This window comes from Marmota marmota, unplaced genomic scaffold, assembly GCF_001458135.2.
Source record: "Marmota marmota marmota unplaced genomic scaffold, marMar, whole genome shotgun sequence".
In the NCBI taxonomy this organism is placed as follows: Eukaryota; Metazoa; Chordata; class Mammalia; order Rodentia; family Sciuridae; genus Marmota; species Marmota marmota.
Window position 1 is genome coordinate 1,447,384 of NW_026000185.1, and position 20,311 is coordinate 1,467,694.

At 50.4% G+C, this 20,311-nt stretch overlaps 1 protein-coding gene across 1 annotated transcript in view; it reads left to right on the forward strand.

Moving 5' to 3' along the window:
* Nucleotides 1-20,311, forward strand: part of Grin2a (glutamate ionotropic receptor NMDA type subunit 2A) — a 324,945-nt gene that overhangs the window by 271,444 nt on the left and 33,190 nt on the right. The window contains exon 12 of the mRNA XM_015490728.2: nt 13,817-14,004. Coding sequence (XP_015346214.1) covers nt 13,817-14,004 — 188 coding nt within the window. The remainder of the gene's footprint in view (nt 1-13,816; nt 14,005-20,311) is intronic.

A 20,311-nucleotide genomic window follows, 5' to 3' on the forward strand; every position in this document is an offset into this window, starting at 1 on the left:
GGTTCACTCAGCGCTCCATCTCCTGCGTGAGGGATGGTAGCTTTGGTTTGCACTGCTCCCTGAAACCCAGAAGCTGGAGCTCACTGTATAGAGTCTTTACAAAAGAACAACTAACTCAACACACCCTTGGGGTGAGCAGGGCAGTCTCACCCTGGGCATTCAGATTCAGTGGGGTTAATGCTGGGAAAACCGTATGCATTTTTGACAGGCTCCTGGTTAATTAAATAAATTTCTGAATACATAATATATTTATGTGATTTCAAAAATCAAAAAGCATATAAGATGAACGTACTCTTCCTCGTCTACCTAGAACTCTCTGCTCATGGTAGTGTCTGTCTTCCAGCATGGTCTTCCAGATCTTCTACATCAAGGCATGATCCTTCATTGTGTGAGTGTACCGGCTGTCTTTGGCCAGTCCCCTATTAATGGACATTCAGGTTGTTTCCAGTCTTTAGTCATATCCTTGCATGTGTGCCTCACGTAAAGTAAGATAAATTTCTTAAAGCAGGGGTCAAGAGTACACGTAATTGTAAGTTTGACAGATACTGACAACTTCACCTTCAAAGGAAATTCGTATTTAGCCCATCAGTGAGAGAGCCTATTTCCCCCAAAGTCTTTGCCAATGCAGTGCATAATGAACCTTCTAAAATTTTGCTAAGAAAATAGATTAAAAATGTGCTGACACATTTTAATTTCACTTTTTATTATTAGTAAATTTTTTCAAGTTTTTATACATAATTAAGAATTGTCTGTGATTCCTTCTTTGAGACCTGTCATTCATTTTTCGTTTGGTATGCTGGTCTTTTTCTCACTAGTTTACGTATTACAGGAGTAGACCTTTTACTGGTGGCGTATTACAAATGGTTTTTCCCCAGTTTTTCATTTGTCTTTTGAGCCTACTGATATTTTTTCCATGTAGGTTTTAATTCTCTTTGTGGTCAAATCTGTCAATCATTTTTATGGACTCTGGACTTTGAGTCATATTTCAAAAGCCTTTCTTCACTCTGAGGTTACAAAATAATTCTCCTGTGCTCCTTTCTATTTTGGTTGCATTTTAACATCTGGAATTTTTCTTGATGTATGACTTGAGGTCGTGACTCTAATTCCCCAGATGGTTATGAGAACGGAACACGAGAGCCAGCCTGTAGGACACCCAAGACCCCCCACGGGCTGAGTCTGTTCAGTATCCACTCCTCCGAACTTCCCCTTCTCCTCACACCTCGTTTCCTTTTTAAACGTTGCTTATTGTGAGATATAACACCACTTACAATAAAGCAACAGTGAAATGAACTTCTGCTTAAAATAAAAGTCCTCACTTTCCTTCACCACATACAGCATTTCTAGAAACTTCCATTTCGTTGCTGTTCCGTGTCTCTCCTCCTGAGTTGCCGAACTTCAGGGCATACCCTACAGTGCAGCAGGCCTTGCACCTCAGCTGCCGGGTCCTCTCCTTCCGCCCACGAGTCTCAGAAAGGCCTGCTGAGTGGGAATCGTGTGCTTATCCCACAGGCCCAGGGGCTGGCTGCTTGGCAGAGCCTCGACACCGAGGGCTTTGGATTAGGTTGAAGGAAGGTCCCATCAGCCACGTCACCTCTCTGAGCCTCTCTGTTTTCCCACCTCAGAAGTGAAAGGCTGAGTTCTCTTCTCTCTGAAATAAGGTCTGAGATTCTTTTTATCTGTGTCAAGCACTTATTTGGTCAAAATCTAGACAAATCCTATGTATCAACGACTATCAGTTCTGCAGAAAGAAGACTTAGAAAAGTGTTCCAGAGAGTGTCTCCCAGCCTGGCCGATGGACCAGCTGCCCATGACCTCCTTGTTCATGGTGGAGCCCAGGGCCTGGTGCGGGACTTCCTCTCCACCCACAGAACCTGCCATCTTCACCAACAAGCACCCCACCCACCCTGCTCCAGGTGATTTGGAGATGAACTTCACGCACAGCTTCATTTGACGGAGACAGGCACGTGAAGGGTGGACAAGGCAAACACTTATCCTTGGAATCCACCAGGGTTTGAAGAAAAGCAGAGAGAAGTCGAGGCTTAAGTTTCATAGAGTACTGGAATTTATAAAAAAGAGGTTGTCAGGGAAAGGACAGGAAAAGAGAGCTGGACATGCCAACATGGACAGAGATCGGACCTTAGGGACAGCTGATTGGATGTGGACGCTGCCCAGCCAGAGGAGGAGAGCTGTTAGTGGCCCCGGATTCTAGAACGATGTTTTCCAGAGTGCAGCCTCAGTCTGAATCCATGGGGTGCTGATAAAGGTGGCTCTGGAGACCCCTGATCTCTGGGGGTAAGGGGCCCGGAAGTCTCATGTTCTTCAGGGGATTCTGCTGTTCCTGATCAGCTTCTGAGAGCATCTGCTCCAGAGGAGGGGACTGCAGCCCCAGCCAGGGGAGACGGATCGAGACTCACAGCTTGGATGACCACAGCTTGGTCATCCAAAGCCGGTGTTCCCTGGCCGTTTGGGCAAGTGGACAAAACCACAAGCTCAGCACTTCTGCCAGATTCAAATGAAAGACTCCTTTAGGAGATGGAGATCCTGAAGCTCAATAAGGCTGACTGATCCCTCAACGGTTCAGCTCAATCATTGTGGGAGCTGGGCTCGCCGCCCACTTGGAAATGCCAGCGAGGCGTTTGGATTTATAGTTAGAGTTCCGGGAATAATTGCAAACTGGAGTGATGTAGTAGATATGGCATATAGTATAAATATACCGAGATGACATGTATCATGTTATTCCGTGATCTGAGAGCTGATAAAACGACAGCATCCTCTTTTCTATCCTCAAAAGGAGCTGGTTCAGAGATAGTGGAATTGGAAAGACACAGGTCGACCTGGAGCGTATCAGGATGCTCTTTGAAGGTTAATTGCCACGCCGAGCAAGGTCTTTCAAGGATGCCATCCGGGCAGGGCTTATGGGCTGTATTTATCAGTCAAACAGAATCAAGCATGGATGGTTCATTTGCAGCTGCTGAGTTCGAAAGCAGGCGCAGATACCAGGGCTGGGCGAGCTGTTCTAAATGGACTAGCGTCATCTCCAGAGGAAATCAGATCGACAGTGACCTGGTTTCTAAGATCCACCCCCACACTGCAAATAAAGCTCAAAAATAATTGCTACCACATGATAGAGTCAGTAAATTTTTTCCTTAATAATAATAAACCCAGGAAAGCAGAGACATTATTTTTTTGTCCTTGGAATTATTTCCTGTTAAATGCTAGTAAAACGATATGAAAGGATTTTTAAGGCTACCCATAAAAGCATTAAAGTCAGAAAAACTGAGGGACAGGGGAAGTGGGATGAAGCGTGACCACCATTCTCAAACTCAAAAATGGAGAGAGAAGGAAAGGAAGAGGAAGGAAGGAAACTGGAAGGAAATGCATCAAAACGTGACAGAGAGAGTGCTAGGTGACTGGGTGATGGTTCTCCTGTTTTATATATGATTTCTCAGCCATATCTTATATTTGTTGACGTGTCTATACAGTTTACATAAGTTGGACCAGTGTTTGTGCAAATCTGTCCTTTGCTCTTTTCCATGAAATCTATACAATTCTCTGAGCTAATTTTCACAATTAACCACTAAGTGCTGTTTTATTGAGTCTTAGGAATATTAATTAATATCAATTAACCATAGGAATAGTAATCAGCTTTGTGGTGCTTTGACTAGCTTTGAAGGGCACTACAAGAAGTAGCTCTTTTCCCAGAGCTTTCTGATACTGCTCTTGCAAGGCGGTTTGTGGAGAACTGACATGTTATGTCATGGGGCAGGCTTCTGCACCGTGAACAATGTTGTTTGCTTCGGTTGAAGGCATGCTTTCATCTGTGGACCACACAATTCTTTTAATTACTCATAGTTTGCTTTCTGCTTGGGCTGCTACATAATTCAGAGCGTAATTTGTGATTCTCCTTCAGCAGTTGTGGGAGCATACAGCCTGAAAGTGTTCACCGACTTCCCCTAAAGCCTCAGACACTGTTCCACCTCGGGATTTGTTTAACTCGAATTGCTTCATCCATATGTTGAAACCTCATTGTATTCCACCTTGTGTAAGCTTCCTGGGTTATCTGGGGAACTGAGGGAAGTTTTTCTAACTCACAGGGAACACTCATTGGAAGTTGACCTACGGCAGCGGCTGTTCTGAACAGTCCACCTGCCTTAGCTCATCTAACTCTGAAAACAACCCCGTAGACGTGGCTATCGTGATTTCTATCTGCCATCAAGGAAAAAAGCACGAGGAGATTAAACAGGGGTCTTGGTCTGTCTTGTGCCATAACCCATGCTCTGAATCGTCAGGATGACCTTCCTGGAGCACCACAATCAGACTCTTTCTAACGGCCCTCGATTATACAAAAACTGGTGCTGATTTTTGTCCATATTTTAACTTTAAATGTCTCTTTTTTTTTCTTTGAGAGCTTTAACACTGTTTTAAAAGGGGCATTATTTCTCCTTCCCATGAGAAGAGGGATGGGAAAGTGCAGAGCCACAGACACCGAGTCCCTCCCGTGCGGACGGAGCAGGAGCTCTCACAACCTGAACCCTGCGATCTCATTTGGTCCTGACTCAGTCACCCTGTCCCTTGTGTGGAGGAGCACACTGGGGCTCAGGGAGCCGAGAGGCAAAGCCAACGTGCAAATCCAGACCCCGCACCTCTGTGGAGCCACAATGTGCTAGCCCCCTGCTTGTCCCGAGAAAGGATCGATTCCAAGAGGGTTGCACCTGCTTGTTACAGGGCAGCAGGACCTGCAGCAGGAAAACCCGGTGCTCTTGACCACCCACAGCGCAGATTGGGTGTGTCCTTTCTTCCCACGGTTGAAACCATCTGCAAGTCTCCATGGGCCCAGGTGCCACAAGGGCCACCTTGATGAAGCACGGGCCTTGGTGTTCCTTTGCCAGTTCTTGCCCCAGCAGCTGTGGGAACTTCCTGTGCCCTGGGCTAGTTTGGGCTACCCAGGGCACCTAGCCCAGGCCGAGACACTGTTCCTAGCTTGTGGCCAGTGTTTGGGCCAGCCTCAACAGCGGCCTCTCTGGCAGCCCAGCTCCTTCCCTTGTGGAGGAAGGCAGGGGAGAGGAGAGGCTCTCGGGCTCTGCACCTTCAGACCTCCCCGCTGTAGAGATGGCCCGGGCAGCCACTGCAGCCTACCAGGGCCAGCGGGCTCACAAACAGAAGTGTAGTCTGGCAGGTTCTGGAGGCCAGAAGTCCAGAATCAACGTGTCCACGGGGCCATGCTCCCGCCAGGGACTCTGGGAAAGAATCCCTTCCTGCCTTGTCCAGCTCCTGGTGGCTCCAGGTGCTCCTTGGCTTGTGGCCATCTCTCTCTGACCTCCCTGTCCGCAGGGTCTTCCTCCTCGCAGTATCTGTTCTTCTTCCCGGGATGCCGTCGTTGGGTTCAGGGTGGATTCCTTTTCTCTTAAGCCTTGGTTCTTTTCATTTGCATATATCCAGGTCCACACATACTTATAAAATTTTATTCCACGGGACGATGTCCACTCTGAAGTGTGTGGAGGGTTGGTTTTCAGTTAACACGTTCCGAAGCCTTCCCACTCTGTCGGTCTTGTGCCTTCCTGTTCTCCTGGGCTGCTGGGAAGAATCCCTAGTCGTCCGCATCACAGTTGGTTCAAACATTTTCCTCTTGCTGGAGTTTTGCTTTTGGTCAGGGGAGGGTTTTCAGTTACATGGATGAGTGTTAAAATTTTTAAATGATTCCTCTGTGCCCCTCTGCAAGTAGTTCTCTAGGAGTAAGAGCAAGAAGTAGAATTTCAAGGTCAGAATACTCATATTTTGTTAAATATTTTCTAGTCCACCGATGGATGGAATTGCAACTCCCATTCTGAGTGCTTATGTCTGAGTGCATTTCTGGTGCCTCTTGGTGCAGAGCGTGGACTTTGGAGTGAACTGTGCCTGGCTTCCATCCCGGCTCAGGTTCTGGGCAGCTGTGTGGTCTTTGGCAAACTAAACAGTCTCTCTATTTCCTACATCTGGGAAACCCCGTCTCCCTTGAGAATCAGACAAGTTGACTCAGGAAAAGTGCCTGCATTCTGTCCGTCATACAATAGGGCTGGACCAACACCAGGGTTTTGACAGATATTGATCCTTTTCTCCTTCTCTTTCACTTCCTTGCTTCCTGGTCTTCAGGATTCCCCGGCCCTCGGGCAGATCAAGCCATTACGAGCATGGGGGCGCTTCAAGGCTTAGCCCGCTGGATTCGAATTCCCTGTCCACGAATGTCCAGCTGAACGACCCTGGACAAGTTCATCAGCCCCTCAGACTGCACTCTTCCCCTTCCTACCCCCTTCTTCTTATGGTTCCTGCCCTTAGGGGTGTGCCGGGAAGGGGAATGAGATACTCAGGCAGAGTGCAGTTTCGGGGGGCAGTAAAAAAGTGAAAAAGTCTGAGCAGATTGCAGCAGGTGGTTAGCTCAGGCCTCTGCCCTGGAGAACTAGAATCCAAGGAGCTCCGTGAAGGATTCACATTCCAGAAGGATCCAGACTCCTCCTCGGTCAGAACAAGAGTGTGGCGTGAAGAAAGACGGGGTCTACCTAGCGCCTATCACTCACCCTCAGATTCCTGGTGGGGACGGTGACTTCGTCCAGCCAGCCATAGACAAGCCAGAGGTCACGTCTTCCTCCCAGCCCCCTGACCTGGCTTCCCACCTTTGGACTTGCCCTAGGGAAGCCCGTGGTGCATCTTGGGGTGCATTGCCTTGGTGGGTGGCAGACTGGTCTGGAATCACTCACTTGGTGGCACAAGAGATTTCTGGGCTCCAGCTTCCTGATCTAAGATTCATGGGCAGGTTACGTAATCCCTCTGCTCTCAGGACACAGTCAGCTGGGATGCGATGTTAGGTTTAACGGAAACAAGGCAGAGAGCCGCGGTGTCGTTTCAGTCCTTCCCACTAGGTCAGCAGGAGGGGTGCAGCCTCGGTGCCCTTGTCCTGGGCTCGCCCCCACACCTCCCGACTCTCGCCTCTTCCTGCCTCTGGACTCTTGCTGTGTGTCCACACCCTCCGGCCTTCCTCTCCCTCTCTGGGCCCTACTCTCTCTCCTTCTCCGTCCCTTCTCCTCCTTTGACTTCTTGTTCTCTCCTCCTGGGTCTCTCTCCACCACGTCTTCCTGCCTCACCCCGTCCTTGTCCCGTCTGGGCCTGTTCTGCCATTTCCTCCCCACTTCTTTCCTCTCCGTGTCTCTGTCCTATAAAATCGCTCAGGATTTTGTTTTTTAAAAAATCAACCATCATTTTCCCCCCAATCCACAGGGAGCATTACTGTTGAGATCAGCAACACGAATTAAACCAGCAGCCGCTAAAAGCACACAGGGTGAAATTTGTTATTGACTAAAAATCCATAGACAACTCGAGTCTTCTTGGCTGATTTTCTGTCTCTGCCTGGTTTTGGCCCAGGAGAATCGGACTTGGTGGAAGTAATGACTACAAAGGGAAATTCAAGATGGCAGAAGTTATAGATCAGTAAAATGCGTTGTGATCCAAATGCTGATCAATGAATTAAATCTTTATGGAATTTAAGCACGAGAAGAATTGATTCTAGTAAAAATACTTTTGAAAAATTGGGAACAATTTAACTAGGCGGTGCAAGACCTTGGTCTGGGAACTAAGTTGGCTTAAGGCAGGGAGCTCTTGGAAATGCCCCCTTTGTGAAAACTACTCAATGTTGGCGTGATTCTGCTTTTCAAGCTCCCACTCACAAACTCAGTCAAAATATGATTGGAGGTCACTTTCTTAGAGGCAGATTGAGACCGTACTGTGTGTGATGGGAGATCAGTCTCTGTGCAGGTTGAGGGTCTCCCCACGTAGACAGTTTCCAAGGCTGTCATGCCTCAGTGACCCCTCCCCACAGTGATATTGTCACTATCAAAAAATTCCCCTGAACTTCACCAGGATCCACAAGAGCAAAACACCCTTGTGTTCATTTCAGTCCGTCCAACAGCCAGCCCCGCGGGAGAGGTGCATTTCCCCTTAGTACAGATGAGAAGACTGGAGACCAGAGAGGTCCTATGGACTGGGCCTTGTTCACAGGGCTGGTACAGATAGACCTGGACTCCCGGCCCGCTCCACAGTTGCCCAAGTGGGTTGGCTGGCCTGGATAATCTATTCTCTTCCTAGCAAGGCTTTGACATGACCTAAAAAAAAAAATGCATTCAGTTATCATCAAAGAGATGTTTCATTTTCAATCACACTTGAGACTAGACCTCCACACCACACACACACACACACACACACACACACACGCATACACAATCGTAGGCACTCTGGCTTCATTAATTCTTCAGAACAAGTCAATGTCTTGTTAAAGGCTTCTTGAATGTTAATGAATGAATAATTAACTTTAACTATATAATTAGCCTTTAAATGTGCCGAGCCCCCCAGAGAGGATCTGGAAACATGCACAAGGAGATGATGAGCTAAAACCGGAAACTTTTGATTAGGAAATGTCAGGCCTCTTGACACTACGAGTCCCTGTCCCTGAAGAGGCCACGTCTTGACGCTGGGACCTGGTCTTCCCTGGTGCGTGGAAATTCAGGTTTACCGACAGGCAGCCTTGGGCTGGGAGTGGACTTTCAAGGGCACCCTCAGGTCAGGAGGGACTTGCACCTGTTAAGTAACAAGGTCAGACACGCAGACTAAGGAAGCGGTAGCAGCTCTTCAGAGCTCAGAAACTCCAGCAGGAGACACCAGTTCAGGCAGCAGGAGCCCACGTGACACCCCTCCTGGCTTTGCTTCTTTGCAAATTTACAGACACGAGGTCTCATTTCCCCCTCTCACTCTGAACTACCGTCACTTCTAATCACGGGGCTTCCTTGAGGACTGCTGGGGACAGAGGGTGATGGCGCCCACGCAGCCCGTGTGATGTCTGCTGGGGACCCGGGTGTCACGCAGCTGGGCATTCCTGTGGCTCCAGTGATGCCCCTTCCCTTGAGTTGGGAAGTAGGGGTTGTTTTCTGTGTCACTGAGGTTGGGTAAGAGGGTCGGCCCTCGGGGTGGCGGTAGAGACGCGGTGCTGACTGCAGGGTGTCAGGCAGGAGCCCTGTCCCATCCCAGGCAGACCCTGACCCTTGAGCCTCCTCCTGCCCATGGGAGGGACGCTTACCTGGGAAGGCAAGAAGAAGATGACTTACTCCCCCCCTAAAGAAAGCAGGACACGTCGGTCAGAGAACGGAAACTGGGCTCCCTCACCTGCGAGCTCCCCCGCCTTCCCAGGCTGCTCGGTTCTGAAGGCCCGGTCCCTCCGGTGCTGGCCTTTGGTCTGTGTTTCTCTTAGCCCCGCCACCAGTTACCCCGCTGCCACCCGTATGTCACTCTGTCTCTGCCAGCCACGGCTCAAGTCCCCGACAGCTTTAGGTCCACATTGGGCCTCACTTTCGGGTGGCCTCCCCCCACCCCCGCCCCGCCCTCTGCCTTCAACAAGAAACTACAGCACTCATGCCCAGTGTCCCCTGGAGCCTGGGGTGGGGTGGGCTGGGGACAGAGGGGCACTGCGAGGGTAGCGCCAGACCCTCAGGGCTGTGCGTCCGTTGGGAAAGAGAAGCTGAGCCACTCCGCCGGCTTTGGTCTCGCTCTGCCCCTTCTGTCGTAAGTTTGGCTTGATGGACAGCTGCCGTCTGCATCTGAGCTTCCTGCACAGTCCACACAGCTGCCTCCATCTATTCCACAAGTCTTGTGGGTGACATGACCTGGTCATAGTGGTCACCTTTGTGGCTTTTGGCACCTGCTAAGTCCAAATTCTGCTTTTAATACTTCGAGGCTGTTGAGTCCTCTTAATGCTGAGTGCCTCGGTTTCCCCATCAGACAATCGGGAGAGCGGACGGTGGGAGAGTGCACCCCCCTGTGCACTTAGAGGGAATAAATAGAGTGATGTGACGCCTGTGACGCGTTCAGGACTGGATCGATGACATCAGATACGTGAATCTGTGAGCCCTTTGCCAGGAACTCCGATTTGATTGGACACAAGTGTGCCTTTCCAGCGCTGGCGGTGTCCTGCCGCGGCCCGCACACTTTACTTACATAACCTCACTTGGAGGGCCTACAGCCCTCTGAGGGCAGAGATTGTCAGCTCTGTTTTGCAGAAAGAAAACCGGCTCAGACGAGCAGCTGCCTTGACCAAAGTCTCTCCTTACAAAGCGCTCTTTCTAGTGCGTCAGCAATTTTCAATTTTGCCTTTTTAACAACAGGAACAATTTTTTTCCCAACTGGAAACAGATCAAAAGTAAACCTTTTGGGTCAAGAACAAGGAGGGGGACCTAGAGTCCTGCTCCCCTGCTGCCCCTGCCTGCTGTGGCCCCGGCCGTACCTGGCCATTTCTGTCAGAATCCAAATGAGTGAAATGCAGCAAAATTAAAAACTCAGTTTCTCGGCAACACTCACCACATTTCAAAGGCTCATTTTCCACTTTGGGGAGTGGAGATGCCGAGCATTCCCATCAATGGCTCAGGCTCCAAGGGCCAGTGCTGTCCAGGAGGGCTTTGTTGGGCAGTTTGGAAATGTCCCTAATGAACTCCAAGCCGACTGAGAACTTTGCTCATAGGACAACTAGGAAAATGATTCTATCTGCCTAGTGGGTGGGTTGAGGCCTCAGGAGGAGGACACGTGCACTCCTTTGGAAAGTACCTGTGGACAGTGGCCTTCTCCGTCAGAGGGCTGTTTTACACATACAAGTATCTCAGGCCACTGGGTCTAGACCCCAGCTCTCTAGAATCATGGGTGAAAAGTGACACCTAGCTCACAGGACCCTGCAGCCTCATGGTGAACCTACCTTAGGTCTGACATGGCCCCAGGACCCAGGGGTCAGGCCACAACGCAGGCCCCTCGGTGGCTCTCTGGGGCCACAGGCTGACAGGACGTCCACCAGGTCAGCCCAGGTACCCGATGTGCAGTGGCCTTGGTCAAAATCGACTTGACTTTTACAGTTCATTGTCTGCCTCTGAGTTGACAGGGACATGCTTTTGCAAATTTTTGTTCCTGAAGAAAATCTATTTTTTTTTTCTTTCTGCTCATCTGACTCTATGGCTCAGCAGAATAAGATTCCTCATGAACTGTGGTTCTGAGGTGCAGAAATCTGTTTCTGCCCCTAAAAATACCAGCTGAAACTGCCGTTAGACTCCCCCTAGGGTTGCCAGGTGGGTCTTTGGGTCTCAGCTGTGCCTCCCCCCGGGTGGGGCAGTCAGCAAGGCGGGGAGAGGTCATCCCGCGAATACCCCTGACCTCCGTGTCTGAGTGTTCCCTGCGCACGCGCGTGTGGTGTGTGGTGCGTGCGTGTGTGTGTTGACGCTGAGTTTTTGAGGACTCGAGATAAGAGGGTTTGCTGGGACTTGGAAGTCTTCATGAACCAGGGTTCTCGGCATCTCCATGGCAACTCGGTGTGTGAGGTCTTGACGTCACGAGCACCTTAGCCTCATCAGGTCAGATACCACCCTTGACCTGAGGTCCTCAGGACACGTGTGTTACCCAGAGTGTCTACTGATGGCCGCTAAAGGTGACTCTTGGCTTTCAGAATCATAGAGCGCCTTCACTGGACACGTATCTCAGCAGGACCCCCAGGGCCACCTCATCTCGCGGACGAGGAACCAGCCAGGCCGTCCCCCAAGCCTGGCCTGGGACTCAGACCCTTCCTACTGACCACGGGAGGCTCCTGCCACAGCCCGACCGCCATCGGCTCAGACTGACGCTGTCTTGAGCCGCTCTCCGTCCCACGGTCCACGGTTTCCCTGTGGCTGGTGTCTGGAAAGGTGGCTTCCCTGTGGTTTTGCCCGACCCGTGACCGTTACAAAGACAAGAGAGGTGCAGAGGAAGAAGGAGGCTGCCGGCCTTCCCACAGGGGGTCCCTGAAAGCGCAGCCTCCCCCCCTTTCCCAGACCTCTGCTCCTTCTTCGCTTCCCTGTCTTACGGTTTCTTGTTAAAGAGAAAAAGTCAAGAGATGGAGAGTATGTCGGAGGCTGGGCAGCTCTGATTCCGTTTTCCTGCCTACTCTGGGGTGGAGACATCCGGCTCTGTGTTCTGGGGTGTCGCCCAGCCTTGCTGAGCAGCCTTAATACATGGACATTGAACCCATGGTCCCTCCCAGGGGTCCAGGTGGAGGTGCCGCCCTGCCTCTGACAAGGTCGCGTGAGGTCTGCTGTCAGGAAGGCTGGGCGTGAGGAAGGCAAGGCTTTATTTAGACATCTCTTAACTGTGGATGGGCCGTTATTTATTTATTTATCTGTGGTGCTGAGGCTCCAACCCAGTGCCTCCCACATGCTGGGCAACGCTCTGCCACTGAGCCAGCCCCGGCCTGGGTCAGCAGGACTTTTGAAGTAAAGGGATGCTCTCAATGTTGAGCTCTATGGTAACTTTAAAGTGAAACAAATGTCAAGATCATTGAGCACTTGATTGCATATGGGCCATAGAGAGAAATATGTTTAAAAAGAATAAAAAAACAAGTGCTATTTGTGGACCTGGATATACACTTATCTGTGTGGCATGAGAAAAGAAAACCATTTAGGGAATAGTTTGTATGGGATTATCTTATTTTAGGGGCTATAAAACAAGGGTCGGCCCACTACGGCCCATGGACAACCTCTTTGTAAACAGAGGCACACTGGGACCAAGTGGGTTCACTGGTGTGTGTTCTCCTGTCCGCCGTGGGGTTGTGTCTTCCTTTCCTGGGGCTGCCCTAACAAAGTAGCTCAAACGGATGCTTTCACACCAGAAGTTTGCCGTCTCATAGTTCAGGAGGCTGCGAGTCCCAGATGGGGGTGTCGCGGGGCTGCACCCCCTCGGTGGGTGTGGGGGCAGGAGCTGCTCCAGTTTCCCCCTGGACCCTGGTGGCTCCTGGGCTCGGGCCACAGAGCTCTAGTCTTCACGGGCACTCTTCCTGCAGCTGTCATGGCCAGATTTTCTCTTTTTTGTAGAGACATCTGTCACATGGACCAGGGTCCCTCCTACTCCAGTATCTCCTCCTCTTAACTACTTACATCTGAGTGATCTTGTCTCCGTAAGGTCACATCTGGGAATCAGGACTCCAACACCTGACTGTTTTCTGGAAGGAGGGGACACCCTATTACAGCCTCACCAAGTCATTGCAGCTAACACAGTGAGACCGCCAGAGTCCAAGCTGCCTATTAGGTCGTCTCTACATTAACAGTGTGCCAACCCCTGTGCGGTGTGCGTGTGTGTGTGTGTGCGTGTGCGTGTGTGTGTGTGTGTGCGTGTGTGTGTGTGCATAAAAACCTTGGAAGACAGCCCAAAACTATGTCAGCAGAGGTCATCTTTGAGTTATAAAATCATGAATTCTGGAATTTTGCAACCTATTTACTTTGTTAATGGAAGAATTTTAATTGTATTATTAGTACTTTTCTATATTATTTGGAGTTTTAAAATTCCTCTGTGGTAATTAGTTTCTGTGACATCCTTAAAAGTAAGTATATTTATCTAGGGAGGAAAGGACTCCATTCCTCTTTGGCCTCCATCCCTTGCAGCTGCCCGAGTCTCCCGTCCTCGGTGGCTGACGGTGCTGTGGTGCCAACCTTTCTAAACAGGCCACCGTTCTCCCCGTTGGGAGGTGCAAAGGACCAACACTTAGAAAACCTGCCAACCTGCCTGTTTACTCACTGGGTACACAGACTCCTCGGGTCTTTATTTAGCTGCCTCTTGTAAGTTGGGGAGAGAAGGTTCTGGCTTTTATCTCTTCATTAAAAATAGATCCTTTTATGACGAGGGGATGGAACAGCGTGAGTCATCAGCTCCTGCCTGTGGGATGCTGGCTCGGGCCTCGGGAGCGGGCTCTGGGAGGGTCCCGGCCACCCCATGACTGCCTGGTCTCTTGTCATTTCAGGAAGCTGGACGCTTTCATCTACGACGCCGCGGTCTTGAATTACAAGGCCGGGAGAGACGAGGGCTGCAAGCTGGTGACCATCGGGAGTGGGTACATCTTTGCCACCACTGGCTACGGCATTGCCCTCCAGAAGGGGTCGCCCTGGAAGAGGCAGATCGACCTGGCCCTGCTGCAGTTTGTGGGTGATGGTAAGACCCTGCAGGACCCCTCGCTCGGGGGACCTGAGACACTGGTTTCTGATCAACATGGCAGTGGGTCTTGGGGCAAGGGGTCTGCTCGCTAGGGGTATCTGTGAAGTGCCTCTCACACCGTGCGTGCACCCAGCTGGCTTAAAACAGAGACCAATTCTAGGTAACTGTGTTTAAAAGGGGAAATTACTTTAAGGATGCACAGGCATCTCTCCGTGAATGAGCAAGGAGCTGAACAAATAGCTTTAGGGAAAGTCGGCACCAGGACCGTCGGGGGCCTTGACAGTGGGAACCCCCAGGTCCTCTTCCTAGAGAGGTGCTTCTCAGTGCAGAGGGTCCTTTATGTCCTCTGGGGGACACTTGGCAACGTCTGCAGGTGTTCTCAGCGGCCAGGACTGGGAGATGATTGTTTGCTACTTGCCTCTAGCTGACCGAGGCCAGGATCAAGGGAGTAGCCAACACGACACAGCGCCCAGCCCCTCATGTCCACTTCAAAACAGAATCCTGTGACCTCACGTGTTAGCAGAGCTGGGACTGCATGCTGCTCTCAGACACATAGAACCGAGCTGCCTCCGTCCCAATTTCCAAATTCCAGAGGAAGGGTTCCCGTGATGTTTGGGTAAGAGACTCTACAGAACCCAGCACTTGTGACCAAGGGTGATTCGTGGTGAACTAACATGTGGCTCTCTGCGCATTGTCCCGTGGAGGGATGAGAAGAGGCAAGCTCCTGAGAAAGCCTGGTCCCGGGGGCTCTCTCTACGCTTGGTCCCTTCACTGCCTAACACGCAAAAGCAGCGGCAGCTCCGCCCTCCCAGGCTGCAGGCCACAGGAGGCAGGGCATTATGACACGTGGCCCCGGGGGGCGGGGGGGGGGTGGCTGATGCAGAAGCTCTCCCTGCTCACCCCCCTGGTGATCTCACCGCATGGGCCAGGCATGGCCTTGGAGTCCTGCCACGGGATCCGTGATTTCTTCCTGAATTGCTAACACCAAGTTAGGAAAAGTAAAGTCAACAGGAGAGGGTCAGCACCAGAAATGTGCCCAGGAACAGGGAGCTATGAAGGCTCAGGGCAGAGGGCCGGAGCCCCCTTCAAGGACAGGTGGCGGCTCTACTTGATTACAGAATGTGCTGTGCTGCCTGAAGTTGAGAGGAGACCTACCAACCGCTACAGTCATCGTGACATTGAATGGACAGAGGCTAGGCCACGGTGGGCGTGGTCTGAATGGAGTGCGGAGTTCCTCGTGGCTTTTCGTCCCCTCTCTCTTCCCAGAGTTCAACCCTGTTCTCCCCTGCCCTCAGCATTCTAAATGGGTCTGTTTTACCCTCAAGCACAACAGTCCCTGATCCTCGGGATCCCTGGAGGGCCTCCTTACCTTCCCCAGTCCTTGGTCCTGTTCTCGTGGATAACTACGGCTCTGAGAAGCCTGTGTGTGGCCCTGGGGATGCAGGTCAAGTGGAGGATTCTTGCCTCGGGCTGGGCTGGGTTGGGCAGCTCTAGGCTCTGCCCCTGGCCTGTGGGTCCGCTGTGTGACCTCTGCCCCATGCGTGTTTATTCTGGGTCACACGCTGACCCGGTGGTAGATACCGACGGAAGCTCTTTTTTCGGCCATGTTGGAGGCTCAGAAGGAATGCTGAATGTCACCTGCAAATTTCAACTCTCTGCACTGTCACATTCACACCTGCCAATCTCCTCCTTTCCAAAGCAAGTCCAGTGGCCACACCTAAAGTCCAGAGATTGGACGTAGAGTCTTATGGCAGGAGATTTGGATAAGGAGCGTGGACCTTGGAGGACACTGAGGATTGGGGTCCAGTTGCTCCATCGACTGCAGGGATGCCTGACACCTCTGCTCAGGGTGACTTGTTCAGCAGACAGGAGTCTCGGCCCCAGCAATAAGCACTCCAGAACCCCAAACAGAACAGGGAATTGATGAATGAAGGGTTAAGCACATGAACACACATATGGATGAGGGGTTGGGGTCAGGACGTATTTCATTTGACAGGAAGATTTTAAATATGCTGGCTGTCGGTCAAGTGAGTCCTAACTCCAGCCCTGTCCACTGTGGTTGACAGTCTCATGGCATCTATGGTCAACAGCGAGGCCATTTAGGGAGGAGCACATGTCAATCACCACAGCTGGTACATTGCACACGTCCCTTAGTCTTCACAAGAACCTCCTGAGGTCAGATATATTTCTCTTCCCATTGTACAGAGGAGGACACTGCAGCATTGTGTTGAGGGCCTTGTGAGCTCCCTGGGTAGCACAGGGCAATGGCTTTCTCCAGAGGCCTTATTCTGGAAGGCGGTCAATTAGGCAAAACTCTTGCTTCATTTAATTTTGTAAGATGTCTATCAAAGTTGACTAATTAGACCCTTGAGATTTATAGAAATCTTTAGGAAGGAGTAATTTAGTGTCTCTTTGAACCAAATCTGTACTTGTCCCATTTATTAAAACTTCTATAAAAGAGATGGTCAACCTTCGCCTCAGTTTGCTCATTTTTGAATGAAGACATCGGTCCCTGTTATCAACTGTGTGAAAATGAAATGGGAGGATTTCTGTAAATAACTTAGCATAGCTCCTACAACATAGAAAGAGTTCAATAGCCATAAGCTGTCACCTTAATACTCAGTGTTACTGTGATCACCATCACCACCATCACCACCATCACCACCATCATCACCATCACCACTACCATCACCACCACCACCATCACCACCATCATCACCATCACCACCACCACCACCATAATCACCACCATCATCACCATCACCAGTACCATCTCTACCATCACCTCCATCACCACCACTACTACCATCATCAGCATCACCACCATCATCACCACCATCACCACCACCACCATCACCATAATCACCACCATCACCACCATCACCACCATCACCACCATCATCACCATCATCATTATCACCATCATCACCATCACCACCATCACCACCATCACCACCATCACCACCATAATCACCACCATCATCATCACCACCACCATCATCACCACCAGCATCACCATCACCACCACCACCACCATCATCACCACCATCACCACCACCACCACCATCACTATTACCATCACCACCACCATCACCACCATCATCACCATCACCACTACCATCTCTACCATCACCACCACCACCACCACCATCACCACCACCATCATCACCACCATCACCACCCACCACCACCACCATCAACATCAACACTGTCACCACCATCACCACCACCATCATCATCACAATATCATCACCATCATCTTCACCACCATCGTCACTGTCCTCCTCCTCACCCACATGCCTCCTGCCCATCAGCACCGTCACTGTCCCTGCACAACTCCTGCGTTCAGCACAGCTTATTAAGTATCGCCCTGGCAATGACAGTGCCAGTCTGTACCAGGGGAACCGCCTTCCTGGTGCTGAGCAGGAAATGCCTTCGTTGTCACCTCTTGCAGATGCTTACTTACAGAGCATCTTGGTTCCTGTCGATATTTCACGTCCTGCCTCATTGCTTTCCTGGTCATCCTGCCAGGGTTGGGAGATGTTCATCTTTCTAAAGCTTCGTCCTCCGAGGCCATCTGGAGGCAAAGACAGGGCAGAGAAAATGACGTTGCTCTGGGGGGCATCTTAAGATAATCTGCCCGGAAAGCCATGTCCAATTCTGAATGTCTCTCTAGGAGTAAATACATGAATTAACACAGCTGCATAAATATTTCACTTATCTTATGCAACTTCAGCAGGATTAATTATGCTCTAAAATTAGACCTGTAAAGAGCACGGTGCCAAGAAGTACCTAATTATTATTCATCCTTTAGAATGGAGTGTTTATCTCTTGTTATAGAGGAGCTTCAGTGGACGATTACGACTCTAATGAGTGTCAAAAGTATAAAAAAAATTTTCCTAATGAGCTGTGTAAATATAACCTTTGAGTGAGTGTTTGGTTACTGGGGGAACCTCTTGCATGAAGCCTGCCAGGCATTTCCCTAGGAAAAAGGGCAGCTGATCCCATGCCTGCAGGGCTGCACAGTCTCTGCAAGGCCTTGCCTGCCTCCCCTGTCTGGCTGCTGTGTGCTTTCTGGAGTGCAGGGGAGCATCTTGGCATCTCTGGCTCTCAGTAGTCAAGAAACAGTGCTCACAGGTACTTTTTGGCAACTATCAGCATCCGTTCCCAGCGTTGATCGAGAAACGCATACCTTCCCAGGCACTGATGTCCCAAGAAGGGGATGTCCGTCTTTCCTCTTTCCTTCCAGGGACTGACAGTTAGCTGGTGACAACATATGAACTTAAAATAGAAGCACATTTATACCAACATAAGTATATGAATTCCTCTGTATAAACCCAGGTAGAGGGACATCTGTGTGGCTGGACACACACACATCCCTCTTTTCCTTAGTGCCTCGGGGAGCCAAGAGGGCCATTAAGCAGATATATGAGATGCACTCGGGTTTGTTCTCAAAACAGGAAATGAACAAACAGAATGAGTCATAAAGAAAAACACAGGTAATGAGATTAGACCAGAATAGAATGGATAGGAGCTCCTGGGGCCTCCTCCAGCCACCTCGCTTTCTACTGAGTGCCTGAAATCTCCCTGGCACCTGAGAGTTGACACTAGGTGACCACAGGGACCAAGCGAGCCGGGACTTGAAGAGCCTCATTTCTGGCTTCAAGGTGGAGGTGAGCAGGTGATCTCCAGGGCACATCTGTCTCATGAGTTGGGGATTTTTTATGACTCTGGGACTCCAAGAAGCAGGAGGAAGATCATGGGGGTTGAAGCCTCCTGTGGGTAGGACCAGCAAGAAGCTATCGAGGGGAGCGAGATGGCACCGTTATTCAGAGTCCCTGCGCTGTGGTCCAGCGCCTGCCAAGTGCCCCACGCTTGGTGTCAGGAGAGCCTGACTCCTCCTGTACCGTCTCTCTGCACGTCTTTCCATCTCCATTTTGCAGAGTGGTACAATGAGGTTCAACTTGGTTGAGCCGCAGTGGAGTCTCATACACACCACCAACAGGAAACGTGGAGATCTTAAGATAAAGATTTCATTCAGTCGGTCTGGAGGAGCCCGAGAGCCTGCTTTTCCAAGCAGCTCCCGGTGATGCTGCTGGTCTAGGGACAACACCGTGGAGAGACGTAAAAGTTGAGCAAGTTTATTGGATTCCACTTCTGATCATTTCCCATGATCCTTGCTGGCTGCGGGTGACTCTAAGTAAGAACCTTGGCATTCAGCTGCTCCTCTTCCTCTTTGTAGTCTGCTCATGTTTATGGTATGGATTTCGTTTTAAACTCAAAAAATACGTGACTTTTCTCTGGCATCTAGTCTCAGTTCATCGAACAAATGGAACTATACACGTCAATTATTACTATATTGTCATCAGATTTTAATAAGTTATTTGCACGGTGTCTTCCATGAACATGACATCCCATTTAGTTATATGGGATAAAAATTATATGTGGAATATTTGAAAGACATGACACAGATCTCTGTATCCATGGGGTAGCAAATTCAACCAAGTTTTCCAGGATTCTCCCAGCTTTAAAACTAGTTAGTGGCCTCAGGTATGTTGTCTTTGAGCCTTTATGATGGCTATCCTGTAGCAAGCATCGAAAGATGCCGCATGAGTCATCTCAGGTGGACAGGTGCATGGCTCCTCTGTTCCTTTTCCACTGTGACATGACCAGCAGTGTTGGGATTCATAATTATTATTATTATTCCCCTGGATGGGACCCCCGGTTCTGCTCTGCCCTAACAAGGACCCTTTCTGTGGTTGGCTCTGGAGCTGAGGAGGGCCCCACCCAGGGGATGGTGCTCACGGAGCTCGGGGTGGAGCAAGGCAGAAACCCATGCCCTGACTCCTGGGGGCCGGTGCTGACATCCTCGGTCTGTATCCGTTGGCTGCTATTCCCTGGAATGTGCAGGATGGCTTTTGACAGCCAGGGACCCCTGCTGCCAGCTGGCGTGGGAGTGAGTGCTGTCAGAAGCCCTTTGTGTCTCTAATTAGGATTTCCATCCGTTGTTCAGGGCGGCCGGGAGAGCTGCTGTTATCCTCAGCCTGACCCTCTTCCAACTTCCAGATCTTGGGCTGCTGATCTAGTCTTGGGGAGAGCCGGCAGGCCCCAGCTTGGTGATTGCCCCACCCTGAAGGCAGCGCACCTAGAGGTCTTGGGAGGCTGTCTCCTTAGGGCTGGCTTGGAAATGGTCTGGGAGTGAGCTGATAAAATTCCCAACCCCTCCCCTCACCTCTCAACTGCCACACCTGAAATTCTACCATTTGGATTTTTTTTCAGACAAGCCTAGAATCTTTGATGCCAC